The sequence below is a fragment of the Salminus brasiliensis genome, chromosome 17, assembly GCF_030463535.1.
Source record: "Salminus brasiliensis chromosome 17, fSalBra1.hap2, whole genome shotgun sequence".
Lineage (NCBI taxonomy): Eukaryota > Metazoa > Chordata > Actinopteri > Characiformes > Bryconidae > Salminus > Salminus brasiliensis.
Window position 1 is genome coordinate 11,449,773 of NC_132894.1, and position 17,889 is coordinate 11,467,661.

A 17,889-nucleotide genomic window follows, 5' to 3' on the forward strand; every position below is an offset into this window, starting at 1 on the left:
TTATGGCCATGTCTGCAACACTGTTTTCTGGGGCAGGACGGAACCTAGTCATGTCTGCATCAAAGTTCAAGTGTCCAAACCTTCCTTAAAAATTTTGCATTGGGTGAAAAAATGCTAATGCTATAACAGCTAAATGCTAACTGCTAACACTGGGAGAAACTTTCTATGGCCGTGTCTGAAACACTCAAGTTCATCATCCTGAACTTCTTAGATTATTTTTACTGGGTGAAAACTGCTAACCCTAGCTAAGCCAAACAATATCAGCTAACAGTGGGCTGTTGATACCATGGCAACATCAGGACATATTGTTGTCTTTGTAATTTAATGACAGAGACCTTCATCACTACACCTTCTAAGGCCCTGAATTATGAGACAGCACAGGCAGCAAGGCATCGAGGCAACAGTTTCAGACAGTACCTCAGTAGCCATTAGTAATGTAACCACGGTAGTAATAACCACGGTGCACTTTCATCCACATTTAGCTAATGTGGTGACTTACAGTGTTTACTAGTAATCACAAGTGGATTATGGAAGATTGTAAAGCCTAGTCACTCCGAAATTCTACTTTTTAATTCAGATTAAAGATTATAACAAAAACACAGACAGACAGCCAAATACACTGTGTCATTAAATATCTATATCGTTACACACCTTACCAAAGGTTTTAGTTGAGGGGGTTCTGTTAGCAAGGAAGCGGAATCAGGAAGAGTGATGGGAAAACGAGGTGCCATAAAGCTCCAGCATCTGTTGAATGTGAGGACTTTGGTGATGCTCAGATGCCTGGGAAAAATCCTCAGTGCAGGGAAACAATGACAGAGGCTGTCAATCACAGGGTGGGCAATGGATTAATATGGACCCCCTGGTTCTAAAGCATACTTACTCTCTTTCTCTCTCTCTCTTTCAAACACACACTCTCTCTCTCCCTCACACATACACAGAGGGCACTGACCCACAGGGTTAAGGTCAACTCATTTACTCCAAACATCCGATTCTCATTTAAATATGGTGCCCCCACGAGTAGTATAAAGAGATCATGCTTCAGCCCTTCACTCTTTTTTTTTTCTCACAGATGTCAATACAGCCTGTTTCCTCCTTTTCACTGCCTTTTCTCTCCTCTCCCTCCCTCCATTTTTATTAATCTCACACTCATCCTCTACATTCACCTTTGCACCTTTTGCATTCTCAATTTAGCAGAAAAGTGCTGTTATTGAAAGAAAAAGAGAAAAAAGAGGTTTGACCCCAATCAAGCAACCAAACAAGCCTTGTCATTCTTACAAACACATTCACATAGACACACACAGACACACACAGGCACACCCGACATCCATCTCATAACCCCAACAACACCATATCAATGCAACAGTCTGAAACAGCATGAGAACTTCAAGGCCCATTTGTGTCCCCAATTAGCTCAAGCCTGAATACAAGGCCTTCACTGCCTTTAACTACAGAGAGGTGGATTAGCGGACTTTAAAAGTAAAGGGTGGGAGGAGGGGGAGGAGTTGTGTTACTGTTGGAAACAGCCCTCCAATCCATTTATCTAAAGAGATATCTTCATTGAGTCCATTAGAGCCCGACTGTAGAACCTCAGGTGACCTGTGAACTGTCTCAACCGTGACCACAACTGCGTCCACAAATTGTGTGGCGATAAGGACTTGACTCTAATGGTTTATGGGAAAAGAAAGGCCTGCCAGATTTAGCTTAAGTAAGTCACAACTTAAATGATTCAAGACAACTGAAAGTGCAGCACAAAAGAAGCGCGTATAAACCTCTTACACTTTGCTAGGTTCATTACATCTTAAGGATCATTATTCGGTCATTACATGGAAAAATTACCAATGTAAACAAAGTTATTCATACATTAGTTAATATGACTGGGGCCACCAGAAGTTCCATGAAGCTTCAGAGATGGTGAATAATGCAGTACAGTACTTAAATTACCACTGTTCTGTTTTTTTTTTTTGCATTTATTTTATTTTTCCTTCATTTTAACAATTGAACAATTTGTAAATAATTAACTAATAAAAACTATTTGTTTGCTACTGTGCCTAATTAAATTGGATGTATGTAAAGGAACTCCCTGTAAAGGTAGCTGCCCCCTGTCTAATTAAAAAAGCAGCACTCCTGATCTGTACTGTAATTTGCAGCAATTCAGTAATTTCAGTAAATACTGTCAATTAATAACATCATTTTTAATCTACTATGTAATTAAAATGTAAGTTATGTTGTTATGAGAATCAAGAATTAAAATGTCTTAGGAGAATTTGAGAGAATTTACTCCCATGTTTGCTTTTCTGTAAAAAATACATTCTGCACAATTAGGCATAAATAAGGCATATGTGATATGTAATCAATGTATTTCATAATTTATTATATAATGAATTGTTTCAAATATTATATTTTAATAAATAAATACTATAAATGCCTTCAAATTAAAATAAGAAATGCTTAACCTGCTCAGTATCAGACTTTTTTTTAAAGCTGATCCTGAATTCATATCAGTCTCCGATCAGCTCATTTAAATAACAATCGCTGGAGTGTGACTTTCCCACCAGGCGAGTGTGTGTTTGATTTAGAGTTAAAGGTGATATTGATCGCCTTTGCTCTGCCGTCACCCCAGCAGATGTTTGGTTTCAGCCTGTTGCAGAGCTCTGTTTATTTTCTGCTCCTCATCCATTCTCCTGAGGTCAGAGGGCCTCCAGAGCTGAGAGGGCAACAGCCGGAGCCTCACGTTGCACAGGCTTCATGTCTCGTGAGCCCATGAAATGGTTAAAGTTTAAACACACTGGCTGCATTCTTCCACACCTGAAGCAGCAGCGACGTTATGGCTGTTGTGCTCCATTAACTTTTACTGGACCCGCTTCCTCTGCCTTGCTGCTCTGGTGGGGTAAACCGTTGACTTTGTTGTTGTTTGAAATTTGTAGCAGAGGAAAGTAGTTATTCTAGGCAGCCTTAAACACAGACCACAGGATTGTGGAAGTTTTAGAGTGCCAGATATCAGGAGAAACCAATGTGTAACTAGCTCCTTCTGTCTTATTTCTGCTCACATGTGTGTGTGTGTTTTTTTAAAGATCTCTTTCAGTCGCACTAAAATGATCAAATTGTGGTGAATTTCACTATTCAAAATGCACTGAATCAATTCTCGAAATATAAGTGAATCAAATCAATGTGAGAACAGGTGGTATATCAGTACAGGTGGGCATCAGATGGTATCGGATTATATATCCGAGAGAAAAAGCATCTGATCCAATCCTGTAACAGATCAACTCTGAAATACACTGTTTAGTACTAAAAAGGGTTTCAGTAGTGTTGCTTTATGGAAGCATTTTAAAGGTCCTATATGGAACATCTACAAACGGTTTCCCACCATTTGGTAAGAACCATTACCAACTAGGCAAAGAACCGTTTAAGCATCCAAAGGAGTCTTTGAGTTGTCATGGAAACATTGTCTTTGCTAAAGAACCCTTTGTGTAGGAGCACACACCCACACTGTGTGATGTGACGTTAGTTGTGTAGCTATTCCTGTGAGGTAACAGAGACCCCGAATACACCTGGTCACTTCATGCATCTTGAGTATCAGGATTATAGCTGGATAAGCCACATAAAAATGCAAAAGTGTAAACGCACCCAAGATGCATTTCAACCAGATACAAATCCGATCCCTCAAACCACTTCAGAAGGAGGTCTGAGATGCATTTGAGCCACGTTACAGCAGTGTAAACGTATCCGTCTCTCCAGGACAGATTCCACAACTAAAACTCCTCCCAGTACAACCGAAATACCAGAAATCATTTTTGCATATGTGCAGAATTTGCATATTCTGCCCCACACAGCAACACGTATTTCAGTCTGACTAACCAGAGACACATTTGACTGCCAGTCCAGAGACTGGTCACATAAAGTGACCAGGAGTAAACAGGGTAAACAGAATGTGTGAGCAATTTGAGCATGACAACCTACCTTTAGATGCCAGTCTTACATGTAATGTTTTAAATAAAAAACAGCTCATTTTAAAGCACAGTATTTTTAAAGACGAAATATTGGATCAGGTTTGATAGACTTTTCCATATCCAGTAGTAGTATCCAGTAGTGAAATCTTAGGGTGGGGACGAGGGGACATGCCCCCCCTTCATTTTCATATGTATAGTATTGGAATACGGTAACTCTTCACCTAATTTTGTGTTTATAGACTACTAGCTACCTATGGTGGTCCCCTCACTTGTCAGACCAATACCGCACGCCTGTCCTCCCTTGCCTTCCATTGTAAAAGAAAAAGTGTTATGTTGACATCTTTGATCATGACTTTAGAAAACGACACCCCTGGGCCTCTATGTGGGCCCACTCTTCAGTTTCACACTCTCTTATATCACATGGTTTACAGACGTTTGCAAATATTTCAGAGAAACCACTTGATTATAGAATTATAGATTATATACTTTTCAGTCCTATTTTAAAATTAATATAATCAATAAGCCCAGATTCACCTTATTTGTGTAATTACAGAAGTACTACATAAGTACTACAAGTACAAGATCCTTGAGAAACTTAAGGATCTTATACTTATAACAGTGTACTAATTATTTTATTTCTTCTTGGAACTAATATATAATTTACATATTTATGCAAGCATGGAATTAAGGTGTTGTTTAATGGGTTAAACGGATTTACATAAACATCAAACTGTTGCTCCAGACTACTGAACATAAACTTTCTTGTCTTTGTTTAGTGTGTTTAGGGGCCGACTCGATCAGTACCAGTGGAGTGTGAGACGAGTCCTTTTGCCAGTAAAGGACTGCTCACTGTGTAAGAATGCAAGAATGCACAAATCCAAACTTACCAGACTCCAGCAGAGAGCAGCTGCATTCCTGTTGAGCAGTTCAAAGGCCAGCAGTCCAATCTCAAGAATACACACACACACACATACACACACACAGAGTCACACAACAAAGCAAACGAACAGGATTGAAGGCATACCAGTTCCAAAGCAAAGCACCATCTACTATTTCAACTGCCTGATCAAGAGTTACAGCACCTTAAAAGGGTTCTTTAGAAAAGGTAATGATGCCAAATAGAACTATGACAACTCAAAAAAATAATTTTTTGCTTGGTTCTAGGTTCTCCTGATTGATGGAAAACATGGTTCTGAGAGAACATCGCTATAGGTCAAATAACTCATTTCAGTGCCATGAAGTTTACTTAAAGTGTACATTCATGCTCAACATATCTAACATCTAATTGTAAAAACATGTATGTTTATACTAAAAATAGCTTTATAGATTTAACTGGTTTTATTTAAGTCTAATCAATACTTTAAATCAGCTTCTGCCCTTTTCCGTAGTTGTTTACAGTGTCATTTTTATTAACATCAAAGCTCACAATGTAAAAAGAAAGAAATGAAATATGGTTGAAAAGGGCCTTGTTACCACTGCAGTAAGCACCCTCGCTGAATGCATGCTAGGTTAAAAAAGGACAGAGATTGAATAGCTTTGCTCTGGGTGGTTAAATGAAGTTTTAGGATTAGTATGTAATTCATTAGAGGCTCAGTAAGGAGTGCAGTCAGGCCTGTTCTCTCCCCTCCTCCACACATGCTTAACTCAAAGAGCTGCTGTAATTCAGATTAACACTACTGAAGGCCCTCTGATGACCTCCCTCCACTCCAAAACCGCCAGAATCATCGCTCCCCCACCATGAAGTCGAGATATTGAACACCTTTTTAACTCTCGTATTTATTGTATAGCGTGAATGCTAAACTCGTACAGCATGAATACCTCTTTCTTAGAGGGGAATGCTTAATAGAATAGAAGAAATTGAACTATTCCTCTGTGGTATAGACCTCTGAGTTCAATTAAAGCCCAAATAAAGAAGTCTAGATTTGAGTTTTCTCTATAAGAAAATGCATTCAGCGGATTTTTGGAAAATCTCTGCTACTGGTGTGTCCTGTTGTATACACCAATAAGCTGTGTTCTGTGTAAAGAAGTCATCAATGAGGTGCAATGCAAATAATTACAAATGCAAACTAACGCTACTATGCAATAATCTGAAATAATAAGACTGGCAAATGCACTAAAATACATAAAAGCACTTAAAGCAAGAGCAAGTTTTATCCATGTTCGCCACCAGGCCCCACCGCATCAGAAAATTAACAAAAAAAACCCCAAAACAAATAAACAAACAAACAAACAAACAAAAAAAACAGGAATATACACAGGGTGAGAAATGTGGGATCAGTATGGTAGTGAGCCACACATGCAAGGGATAATACATTTGCATTTAAAGCAAACCAGGGAATCTGTCTGCTAAGTTTATCAGTCCACAACACACAGTGCATCCCTAAAATGCAGCTCATAAAAAACAGGGCTAATTAATGGATTCTTAATTAAAGGTGCACACAGACTGTCAGCAGTTTGGATTTTGAAACGAACAATTTATCTTTATATCTGACAAAATAATGAGGTACGTGCAGCACCAGGCCCCAACATCAGGCCTGGCGTAACTGTGGAGCTGTAGAGAATTTTCTTTTTTCCATAGAGAAAACGGCTCGGGTACAGATTTCCTTATATGGGCGCGATGGATTTAACTGACAAAATGATGCAGGTTTACAAAGGTCACTGCTGACAAAAAAAATTGACTAAAACAAAAAATTGTGCAAATTTAACTAATTACCCATCATCTTCACGCACAATATTAATCACCAAAATGAAAAGGTCACTCTTTAGTGCTGCCAGACTTTGCCTGGATGAGCAGAAACACACAAAAAAAGACGTTTTGGCTGGATTCACACTGGAACCATAACATTGTAGTATGTTAGCCTGTTGGCTATGAAGTAGCCCATAGGGTGTCCTCTCTGTTATGCCATGGCAGCGTTGGGGTTAACAGCCTCTGTCCGTGCGTGTGTGAGCGCGCGCGCGCGCGCCCGCGTGTGTGTGGGGGGGAAGCAGGGCCGGGGTCAGGGCTTTAGCGTGGACGGCAGCAGCAGCACATTCTTCTCTCTGGCTCTGAGTGTGTGTGTGTGTGTGTGTGTGTGTATATGTGTGTGTGTGTGTGTGTGTATGTGTGTGTGTTTTGAGCCCTCGGCAGCCCACTCGCTGCTCTTTGACTCCAATGGCCATATAAGGCAGGCGGCGCCATGGCAACCGCAGGGCTTGAATAGCAGTGTCAAATCCCTGAGCACACACACACGCACACACACACACGCTCGGAAAGAGAGAGAGGGAGGTGGGGGAAGAGAGAGAGAGAGAGAGAGAGAGAGGGGGGAGCGAGAGAAACAGATCAGGATTTGTTGACCACTCGCCACCACGGAGGTAGCTAGCTTGGCTTCTCCCCTCTCCTGACCAGGCGGAGGATTAGCGTTAGCCGGGTCGGTTAGCTTCTCGCCAGCGGCCGGAGCACATCGACTCAAGCGCCTCTTCGGTCCAGCTTCCGGGAATGCGAGGAAGCTGAAGCCCCGGAGCCGTTACTGCTGGATGGGCGAGCTCTGACAAAACAAGAGGGGGAAGGAGGGAGGGACAGAGGGAGAGAAAGAAAGAGGGAGGTTCCAGAAGACGGACCCGAGGTGTTGACCCTGCTGCGTGGTCAAGAAAGCAGCCTCGCTTTACTCCGCCGAGCGATGAGGTTTTGCCCTGGAACACGCGAGCAGAGCTAAGGCACAACAGGAGGGAGGGTGTATGTATCTGTATGTATGTGTGTGAGTGTGTGTGTGAGTGTGTGTGTGTGTGAGAGAGAGGACTTCCTTGAACTTTGATCCTTCAAAGAGAGCACGGGAGGCACCAGGGCAGAAAGAGAACTCTGTTTATCATTACCAGGCTTTCTCAGGCTGCTTATGAAGACAGGGTCTACTTTACCTCCTCACAACTCTGGGACTACTTTATTTATGTGAACTTTGAGGTACAGCGTCCATTACAGTGCTGTGAGACAATGTACAGAAATTCTTAAAGGAGCATAAGCTGGCTGTTAGGTCTGAGCAGGGCTGTGTGGCACAACAAGGAGCACTCCACACACTCCACACACTCTGCACAAAGCAAGAACTGGTTTGACTTGTTGGTGACCTGTAGGTAGGGCAAGTGTCCTTTGCATGCCTGAGGAAAGTGCCACAGCGTTTCTCGGCTTTGTGAGCTGAGATGTGGTGCTTCGCTTTGTTTTGAGAGGCTCTTCACTTTTGCCCCAATTTCCGAGTTCTGTTCTGTGTTGTGTGTGTGTGTGTGGGGGGGTGTCTGTACTGTGGTGAGTTGCTGGTTTATGTGTAATTTATTGTTTCCTGTAAAAGGGCAGGCTGTGCGCCTCACGCTCTTGACTGCGCTCTGAGCTGCCTTGTGAATCAGAGGCCTTCCAGGAGCCCAGGAGGACCTGTTTTGAAGTTGGCACAGGTTAAAGAACACTGCGAGTTAAAGAGGAGTCAAACAGCTGTGAAGGTATTTAAGCCCTATTTTTGAAAGGGATCTTAGGTGTGTTTGGGGACTTCACAGCATCTTCCACCACCGGTTACACATTTGAAAAGCTTGAGGTTGATACCTGCTGCCTGAACTCTCACACGCATACACAGTCTCCGGCGAGTCAGAACACTCAGCACTGTCTGGGGGAGGCTTTTCTGTAAACCCTGGTGGTGCAACACAGCAATGGCCATGGTGGGTGGGGGATGGGGCAACCCGAATGGGAGCACCAATGGCCTGGGGGACAAGGGCTACCTGCGGGGGGAGGAGGACGAGAGCTCCCCGCAGGCAGGGAACAGTGATGTGGAGGGGGGAGAGGACGACAAGGCCTGCGTGGTGGACTGCGTGGTCTGCGGGGACAAGTCCAGTGGCAAGCACTACGGCGTCTTCACCTGCGAGGGCTGCAAGAGCTTCTTCAAGAGGAGTATCCGGCGCAACCTCAGCTACACCTGCAGGTAAGAGAAGATGCTGTTCTACAAGAGCAGTTGGCACCAACAACCCTGTTCTTGTAGAAGAACTGCACGATACAGTAAACAAATTGTATTGTGATGCATACTGTGAATGGATGCCTTTATTCACCAAAATACCCACAGAAACAAGCACTTCAAAACAAGCACTTTAAAACAGTTATAAAAATGCACCACTGCATTATGGCACATCAGTCTGAAGGTTCAACCGCATCAATTTAAGAATATTAGAATTGATTGTAGGTGATATAAAGAAGATTGCGCTGCTGCTGCCGTCCACGCTAAAGCCCTGCCCAGCCCTACTTTTTTATTACACTACACATACAGAGTATACAAGTATGTGTTTTTAAAACAAGGTATAATTTTTAATACCTATGATGTGTGTTTATGTGCCTTTTAAAAAGCTTTCCTGATGGTTTGTACAATGAAAGAACATTGATATTGTTTTTCAGGCTGGGTGGTAGAACCATTGGTACTCTATGAAGTACATGGAGTTTAAAAGGACAGCTTTACAGAGAGATGTACAGAGCACAGGACAACAATATTAAGATAGTACTGGGGTATATTTAATAGATTTGAATCTTTACGGCCACATAATAAAAATTTCTGAAGGCAGTTACCTGCTATCTTTACCTTTTACAACTTACCTAGAGGGCACAATCTCACAACAATTGGTTTTAATTATGATTCTTTATAAATTGATTCAGTGATTCGTTAAAACTCAAATTTAGCAAGACATATTTAGATCTGATCTGATATTTTGATCAGAATAGTTTGGCACCATTTGCAATGTTTTTTAATATACTGAATACATAAATGTGACAGGAAGCACCAAATATCAGATCAGATGTTAATATGCCTTTCCAGAATTGAGTTTTAAGAAACCAGTGAAAAATTTCATTAAGAATCCTAATTAAAAACAATTGTTTTGAGATCTGAGATTTACACCCCTTAGTAACTCGTAAAAGTTAAAGAATGCAAGTCACTGCCTTCTAATGAACAAGGGATAGTGGTAGGCCTAAATTTTCACATGTTAATTATGTCACTCCTTAAGGCTACCAGTCCTTTCGGGACTGGTAACCAGATGCCTGACATGGTGACCTTAAGGCCTAATCTGTCCCTAGGACGGTATGCACCAGCACTGGGGTCAACAATTACCTTTTCCACTGTGTTCCCTCGACCGTACAGTGTATTATTACACAAACCTCCGTAAAGGAGATTAAATGTACCACTTCAGGCTCAATTTAGGAAGTATCAATAAATCTTAACATTTTAACAACAGTGAAGTAATACAAATTCCAGTGACCTCTCAGTGAACTCTGGATGTCTGCATTGACCCAGCTTGACACAAAGCAATAGCTGTTTGAACAGTGTACAGCTATGGCGAGAAATAATCATGACTGTTACAGTAAGTAAATATTACTTAAACTGTTGGAATACAGAAATACTGAAATGTTACAATATAAACGTACAGTGCATTAGTATTTTCCAGTGTGCATATACTGCTTTAGAAGCATTATGTTCAAGTGGTCTATGCCACACCACAGAACATCTCCAGGACTTGAAAATCTCATCAAATTGTGTTTAAAAAGCTATACATGTTAATCTTCTTCATGAAAAAAAAAATGCAAATGGCTGCAGATACCCCCCCCCCCCCCCATGAAATTTACAAAGGCCTTCACATTCACTGCAGTGCATAAATGTAGAGCTTTATATGTGTGAACTAATTGCCAGTGACCTGACACATCTTCTGCAGCCATAATCCCTTTGTTTACACTGTCATTACTCATTAACACTGGCAGGAAATCATTGTATTTTGGTTCATTATTGGGTAAGAAAGGTACTCCTGGGATTATAGCTTGTTCAAAGTGCACTGAAAATGTCATATTATCCTCAATAACAAGCAGATACACCAGAAAGCCTTCACAATTGGCTTCAAACTACTTATCATGTGCTCTTAATATTCGTCACATTCGCCAGCCATCCACAGGGACGTAGTGTCCTGTACTGATTTACAATTATGAAGGCACTGGGATAAAGATGCATGGCAGCTGCAGAAATGTCCAAATGGAATCACAGCCTTTCAGTGGTGTCAAGGTTGCTTGGGCTGATGATTTACCAAGGCCGGGTATTTGATAACTCCTTGAATACGGCACACCACCAAGGCCGGTCATCTCAGGGGTCGATTCATGGGGGTGCGTAGCAACCCGGCCACGCTCAGCCCTGACTCTTCAATTGCCTTTTGCTGGAATGCCTTCATAGCAGGCAGAGTAACCCTGGCCTGCACTGCTCATTACTGGAGTGGATGCTGGAGGATGCTCTTTGTTGCTGTTACTGAATACGCTGTCTTACATTCAGCTGCTTTTACTGCTTTGTATCTCTACTGAGGCTCTGCCAGTGTGTGCGGTGATAATTCATTTGACAAAAGAGGCATGCTAACCTTGTCAAGCAGTATCAGTCGATACATGAAAACATGCTTTTTGTGAAAATGCCACTGCCGGTATTGTGTATCCTTAACGCATCTGATCTGTAGTGGCTTGATTTAATTTGCCATTATGTCTAGATAAATGGCAAAGGGCAGATTATATATAGAGGAGCCATTCTCGATTGCAAAACTGTTAACAGCAGTAAACGGCTGAATGTGGTGGCATTAACCTGAAGAATAATGAGAACTGTCAGACTGGCAAGTACAATGAATGGAAATAGAAAATGATCATAGATGATACGCTGACTGCAGACCTAACAAATCAGCCCCCAGTGGAAGTCGTGTTAGACGTTAAGTTTTGGTTTTTTTTCTGTGTCGCAGATCAAACAGAGAATGCCAGATCGATCAGCATCATCGCAACCAGTGCCAGTACTGCCGTCTGAAGAAATGCTTCCGTGTCGGCATGAGAAAAGAAGGTAAGTGTCTCAGCCTTCACTGGACCTTTAACCTACGCTTTTAATATTGAAAGGTTCCTAAATGTTTTTTGGGGTTTTAGACAGGGGTGGGTAGAATGTGGCATAAATATTATATCACAATACTTTGAGACATTTTTACGATACACATTATTTGACATCTGATAAATAGACAAAAAGAGCCTGTGGTTTCACTGCAAAAAAAAAAGTTTATTTTTGACATTTTTCGCTTATTGACATAACGTAAATCTGGTAGTTCTTTATAATGTGCCAGAATTTCACAATAGAAATGCTCTAAATGAATGAAATGTCTTTCATTGAAAGTTCTTCTGTTTTTTTCTCCTGGTTTTTCGTCTTCTATAAAGTTGCATTTTTGGAGATATGAAGACTTTTGTGTGACAGTGACGATATTGTGATAACGATCATGATATTGGCCAACCATACATAGACCTCTGTGTCTATCCAAAAAAGAGCAAATTCGTGTAAGAAGCCAACATCTGCCTCGTACGTAGGGTGCGATATGTGCTGTGTCCAATATGTACTGTTACTTGCCTCCAACTCCCTCTACAGTCTGTACAGACCATTCTGATTCTGTCTTTCTACCCACGTCCTCACCCAAAGGCGTTTTTCATGTTTCTTTGTTTTGGGCCAGTGCGAATTGTGGCGCAAATCTGCATCTTCTAGGAACTCTGGGGCGAGTTCGGTTCAGTTCAGCAACAGGTTGAAGTCGTGTAGTGTATGATCCCTAGACATTTTTTCTTTTTGCCATAAAATTCTGCAAAACTCTGGAATTGTGAGAATCAATTTCCCAATTAATATGTGGTTAGACATATTCAGGATGTGCGTGTACCTGTGATTATGTGAATTATTATGTGAACTTAAATAAAATAGTCAGTCACTTTAAGAGTGAACACTGTTTAATTGTAGTATTTGTAGTAATTGTAACTGTGTTTATAAATATTTTCATACATTTGTTGGCTTTTTGATATCAGCAGTTGATGCTTAAGTCATTTTGATGGGTAAAAGTCGGACTGTTTGTTTAATTAACAGTCAACATCTTGTTATTAGACTACTTTGGCACTCAACCAATAGTCCAGAGCCTGTCCCTCTGTCCCTATGTGACCCTGTCAGGCTTGGTGCCAGAGTCGGTTCTCCTCTCTAAGCTGTGCTGTCCCTCTATGAACTGCCAGCAAGCTATAAATCCACATGAATACAGGATTAATGCTAGGCCAAAGAGTACAAAAAGGTCAACATTGCTTTGCTGCTTTCGTACAGCACCCATGACCAGGTTATCTAGGACACTAACACTTTAGCATAAACAGCTAATGGAGACAAAGTTCCTCTGTTCTTGCAAGCTGACGTCAGGAGGATCCAGTGTACTTACTACCTGGTGTCAGATTAAATCAATGGTTCAGTAGGCCCCCCTGAGGTTGGTGATCAGTAAAGACATGTTTGGTCTTCTTGAGAAAATGGACAAATGTACAAACAGCTCTAGCAGTCACCTTATTTGGCATCTATTTTTGTTCATATTTTGGAGAACAGTGCGCTATTTATGTTAGAACATAAGCAAGTCTATTAGAGGTTCTTTATTATCTCAACATGGTTTGACGCAAGTCTGTGATGATTAAGACATAGAGATTGCACAATACTAATTTGAGCACTTAAGCTTTCCTTACCTGTTACGCCTGTGAAAACCAAAGAGGCAAAGTTATCATAGCTACATTTAGGCAAAATAAGATATTTGGTCCTTGTTTAACACAAATGTCTTTGTGTCTTTATTCTTCTGCAATTCCTCCCTGTAGCAGTCCAGCGTGGACGTATCCCCCCATCCCACTCGGGCATCAGCCCCACTTCCATGGTTGGTGGTGGCGGGGGAGGAGTCGGCGGACAGGGCATGGGGGGTGACTACTTCAATGGGCAACCTGCACCAGAGCTCATAACCCAACTCCTGAGGGCAGAGCCGTACCCCAACAGCCGCTACGGAGCCCAGTGTGGCCAGCAGCTCGGTGGAGGCAACAGCGCTGTCATGGGCATCGACAACATCTGCGAGCTGGCAGCCCGGCTACTCTTCAGCACCATTGAGTGGGCCCGGAACATTCCCTTCTTCCCCGACCTTCCCGTCTCAGAGCAGGTGGCCCTGCTGCGGCTCAGCTGGAGCGAACTGTTCATCCTGAACGCGGCACAGTCGGCCCTACCGCTCCACATGGCCCCGCTGCTGGCCGCCGCCGGCTTCCATGCCTCGCCCATGTCTGCTGAACGTGTGGTCTCCTTCATGGACCAGGTGCGCGTCTTCCAGGACCAGGTGGACAAACTGACGCGACTGCAGGTGGACTCTGCCGAGTACAGCTGCCTGAAAGCCATCGCTCTCTTCTCTCCAGGTAACAATTTTTTAAAGATAAACATTAAAGTCATAATCAGACCAAAAAACACATTTGCATAAGTTTCGCCTTACACCAAATTTAGTTCATCAGCCAATGCAAGTTTGGGGTCTGAGGTTGCTACTTTATTTTTGCACTAGAAATAAGAGGTTAATGTAGTTTAGAAATAATGGATCCTTATAGATACCAGTTTAGCATACTGCATCACACATTTGCCTCAAACGTACAAAACTTGCATAAGTAACTTCTTTTTGTCTATTTACTTATACTTTACTTATATTGTACTTATACTTATATTTACTTACAAATATTGTACATACTGTATAAGCTAGTCTACTTGAGATTACTTAACAACTCTACATGGTTTAAGGGAAGTGTGTGATAAATTAGGCTGATAGTTTACACAGTTCTAAATGGTCCTGTACAGGTTTCCTGTACTTGTTAGCTACATTAGCCTTGTGCAAAATGAAAGCCATGTCAAACGTGTCTTGACTGATCAGTAAGGTTTGGGGTCATTTTGATTTTTTATCAAACTAAAACACTTCTGATCAAAAAAGAATCCTTGAAAATTGAATGATCTTAAAAAATCATCACGAGCAAGACCCTGCACATTCATCGCCCACGAAATGGACACTTGTTTGCTCTGCAGTGTTTTGAAAAGTGTGTGGGCTGGTCCAGTTCAGCTGAATGTCTACTGATCGCATATGAAGTTTTCCACTCGTCATTGTACGTGGCTGTTTTTCGATTGGCACTTACTGTCTAAAAGCCTGGTGGTTAGTAAGTTGACCTTGTGCTGAATAGGAAGTTGTACACTTTTTGTGGTGAGGTTAGGATGTAATGAACACTTTAAACTGATCAATTATTTATGTCAAGACATATTCAGGAATTCTGTGACTGCTGTGTACTAAGTTATGCAGAAAGTGAGGAATTGAGCTGTGGGTCATGTACAGATCCTGAGGATTCACTTGGTTAAGAAACAGTCTGTCTTACTGTAGTTTATCTCTCAGGGGTTAATTTAAAAAAAAAAAGTTTTATTAAAAAAGAATTTGCAGCAAATCTTAACATTTCTTAACATTTTAATTTGATTTATTTGAGTTTCTTTTTCATATTTTTAGTTATTTTAAGAAATACTTAGAATTCTTATGTGATTGGGAATTATATATACAGAATATTATAAAATATTTAATAATAAAATTTATTTTAGCCACTAACCCAAATTGATACAGTTGAATTTCTACCTTTAAATTGCATTTAGTATTTTATACTATTGTGTAATTGAACCACTGTGGGCCAGTTGTCTCCAAGAGTTTGGCACTGACCTACTGTGTGTGTGTATCTTTTAATAGACGCGTGTGGACTGACAGACCCAGCCCACGTGGAGAGTCTACAGGAGAAAGCCCAGGTGGCCTTGACCGAATACGAGCGCATGCAGTATCCCACCCAGCCGCAGCGTTTCGGACGCCTGCTGCTGCGTCTGCCCTCGCTCAGAGCCGTGCCAGCCAACCTCATCTCTCAGCTCTTCTTCATGCGGCTTGTTGGAAAGACACCCATCGAGACGCTGATCCGAGACATGCAGCTCTCTGGCAGCTCAATTAGCTGGCCCTACGTGCCCGGACAGTAATTGAGTTGACTAGCCGCGGTCACCCACTCAAACTCTTGACTTCCATGTTCTGTGTGGGCTTTATAGGTTCTCAGTACGTGATTTCTTAGTCGCTGCGTGAATGTTCATGTTGTGTTAATATTCTGCAACACCTCTTTGCTTCTCATTTAGTGTACATGGTGAAGGATAACAGGTGAGTATGCTGTCACGTCCTTAGGCGCATTAATCGAGCCACTCAAGTTTGGGATACCTCAGGTTTTTTACTTTAACAGCAAAACTTACAAACATGACTCTGTTGTACGTGCACAAGCACAATGGCAGACGAGGAACAACAAGTATTGCACGACTTGTAACCAAGGAAACAATGATGAACTGATGGGACTGCAGCCCTGAAGAAATGACCGATCTCTGCGCTGCGGTTTGATGTTGGTCCAGCTTTAAACGTGAGATATTACGGGAGATTTCTTAGTACCCTAAGAATAATTACTATATGAATTATAATGAGCGTAGTTTAGATCAAGACTCATGAAAGTTTTGTCATGGACTGCAATGCTATGTCAAAGAAATTTGGGAAGCCTGACCACTTACTTGAAAATTCAGTGATGATTAATGTGTTGTGACGATCGCATTGTTGGAATAGTTCTGTGTACTACTAAATAATTGGGTCCAAAAAAAACCAACCAAACATTTCATACTGTCAATCATTAAAAATATCCAATATTTTTGCATACTAATAATAAAGACAGAATATTCATTCAAGATCGCAGGGTATTTTGTGGAGGATTTTTGACTGGACTGGAATTTATTCTATAATCAATTAATTCTGTGCGACTTCCAAACACATTTTCCAAGTGGGTAAATGGAAAAAATGGAAAAAGTCATGATTTAGTCTGGCTTTTTTTTATAGTGAGAACTATTTCAGGTTGGACTAAGTACCATTAAAAGCAGATGCAAATGGAGCCTTTTTAAATTATGTTAATTTTAAGACCATTAGACAACACTTTACGATATTCCTAAAGCTACATGTCTCCTACATGTGACTTATGAACACATGGACCTTCATAAACCCCTCTAAAGGCTTATTCCAAGACACATCAATTGTCATAAAGGCTGCATTTGTCAGTTTTGTTCCCATTTCATTCATGAAAATGAAGCTGACTTATTAGAATAAACCTTTATACATATTTATATAGGTTTATGTAGTTGTGTAACCTTCTGAACATACCCCCTTTCCAAAAGTGTTATTATTATTTGGATTAACACCGTTTTTCTTGAGGTCTTTACTTTCACACACAGTTGGCAAACAACATAGGGGGGCCTTCTGTCTCTGCGTAGACTCATTAGATTGATTCCCACAAAGATTCTGACATGGCCACATGGTTGCTGGCTCATATCTGAAATGGTGCTCTGAAATTTGAGGAAGCCCTAGAGAACAAGGACTGTGCACGCTGAAGCTGCTCTCTGAACAGATACATGTGAAAGTAAAATGATGCCAAAACTGCATGTTTTTATGCATGAAATACTGGGTAAACTAGTATGATATTAAGCACTTGACCTTCTCATTAGCAAATGAATGCACTAGCTAACAATGTCGAAGTGTAGCATTTACATAGCTTATGGTTACCTTGTCCAGCAAGCTTACAAGGCAGCACTTTGATGAATCCAATGGAGCTCAATGAATTCAATGTAGCTGCTGATACACAAGGTTTGAGAAATGTCTTGTGTTATGTAATAATTTTACATAGTTTTTGATATTATTAATATTCTAGAAATTTGAAAAGTGTAGTGAGTTACGTGAAACTTGGAAAATGACACAAATGAACATATTAGCTCAGAGCTCTGGCACAGTGTTTTGTTTGAATTAATCACCCATTGAAAAGACAGACAGTAAAATCAACATTTTTTCCACAAATAGTTTCATTTCAGTGGTAATTGCCAAGATGTTTAAGCTTTAAAGTCTCTGGTCAGCCACAGTGCTCTACATAGTGTTGCAACTTCCCCTGAATCATGTAACTGCCCAGTAAACACAATGAAAGGCCAACCTGCGACCCTTTTGTGCCCTCTGTTGGCGACTAGTTTTATCGCCACATTGTGCTAAAAAGCTCACAGATGTCCAAATA

The 17,889-nt window shown here is 41.2% G+C and overlaps 1 protein-coding gene across 3 annotated transcripts; it reads left to right on the forward strand.

Annotated features, from left to right (window-relative positions):
- Nucleotides 1-7,200: 7,200 nt before the first annotated feature.
- Nucleotides 7,201-16,528, forward strand: nr2f6b (nuclear receptor subfamily 2, group F, member 6b). Of its 3 annotated transcripts, none has more exons than XM_072660344.1 (5): nt 7,202-7,662; nt 8,264-8,881; nt 11,700-11,794; nt 13,594-14,169; nt 15,516-16,528. In XM_072660344.1, exons 2-5 carry the CDS (start codon nt 8,613-8,615, stop codon nt 15,788-15,790), a joined length of 1,215 nt encoding a protein of 404 aa, XP_072516445.1. In that variant the 5' UTR covers nt 7,202-7,662; nt 8,264-8,612; the 3' UTR covers nt 15,791-16,528. The 3 variants fall into 3 exon arrangements, with proteins under 3 accessions (XP_072516447.1, XP_072516445.1, XP_072516446.1); XM_072660345.1 differs by having other exon boundaries at nt 8,269-8,881; XM_072660346.1 differs by having other exon boundaries at nt 7,201-8,881; nt 13,597-14,169.
- The last annotated feature ends 1,361 nt before the right edge of the window (nt 16,529-17,889 follow it).

Bases quoted from the DNA above. Each gene is read 5' to 3' on its own strand.
- nr2f6b (XM_072660344.1), top strand. From the start codon at position 8,613: ATGGCCATGGTGGGTGGGGGATGGGGCAACCCGAATGGGAGCACCAAT. The intron at 11,795-13,593 runs GTAAGTGTCTCA...TCCTCCCTGTAG, and splicing joins TGTCGGCATGAGAAAAGAAG to CAGTCCAGCGTGGACGTATC. The intron at 14,170-15,515 runs GTAACAATTTTT...ATCTTTTAATAG, and splicing joins CATCGCTCTCTTCTCTCCAG to ACGCGTGTGGACTGACAGAC.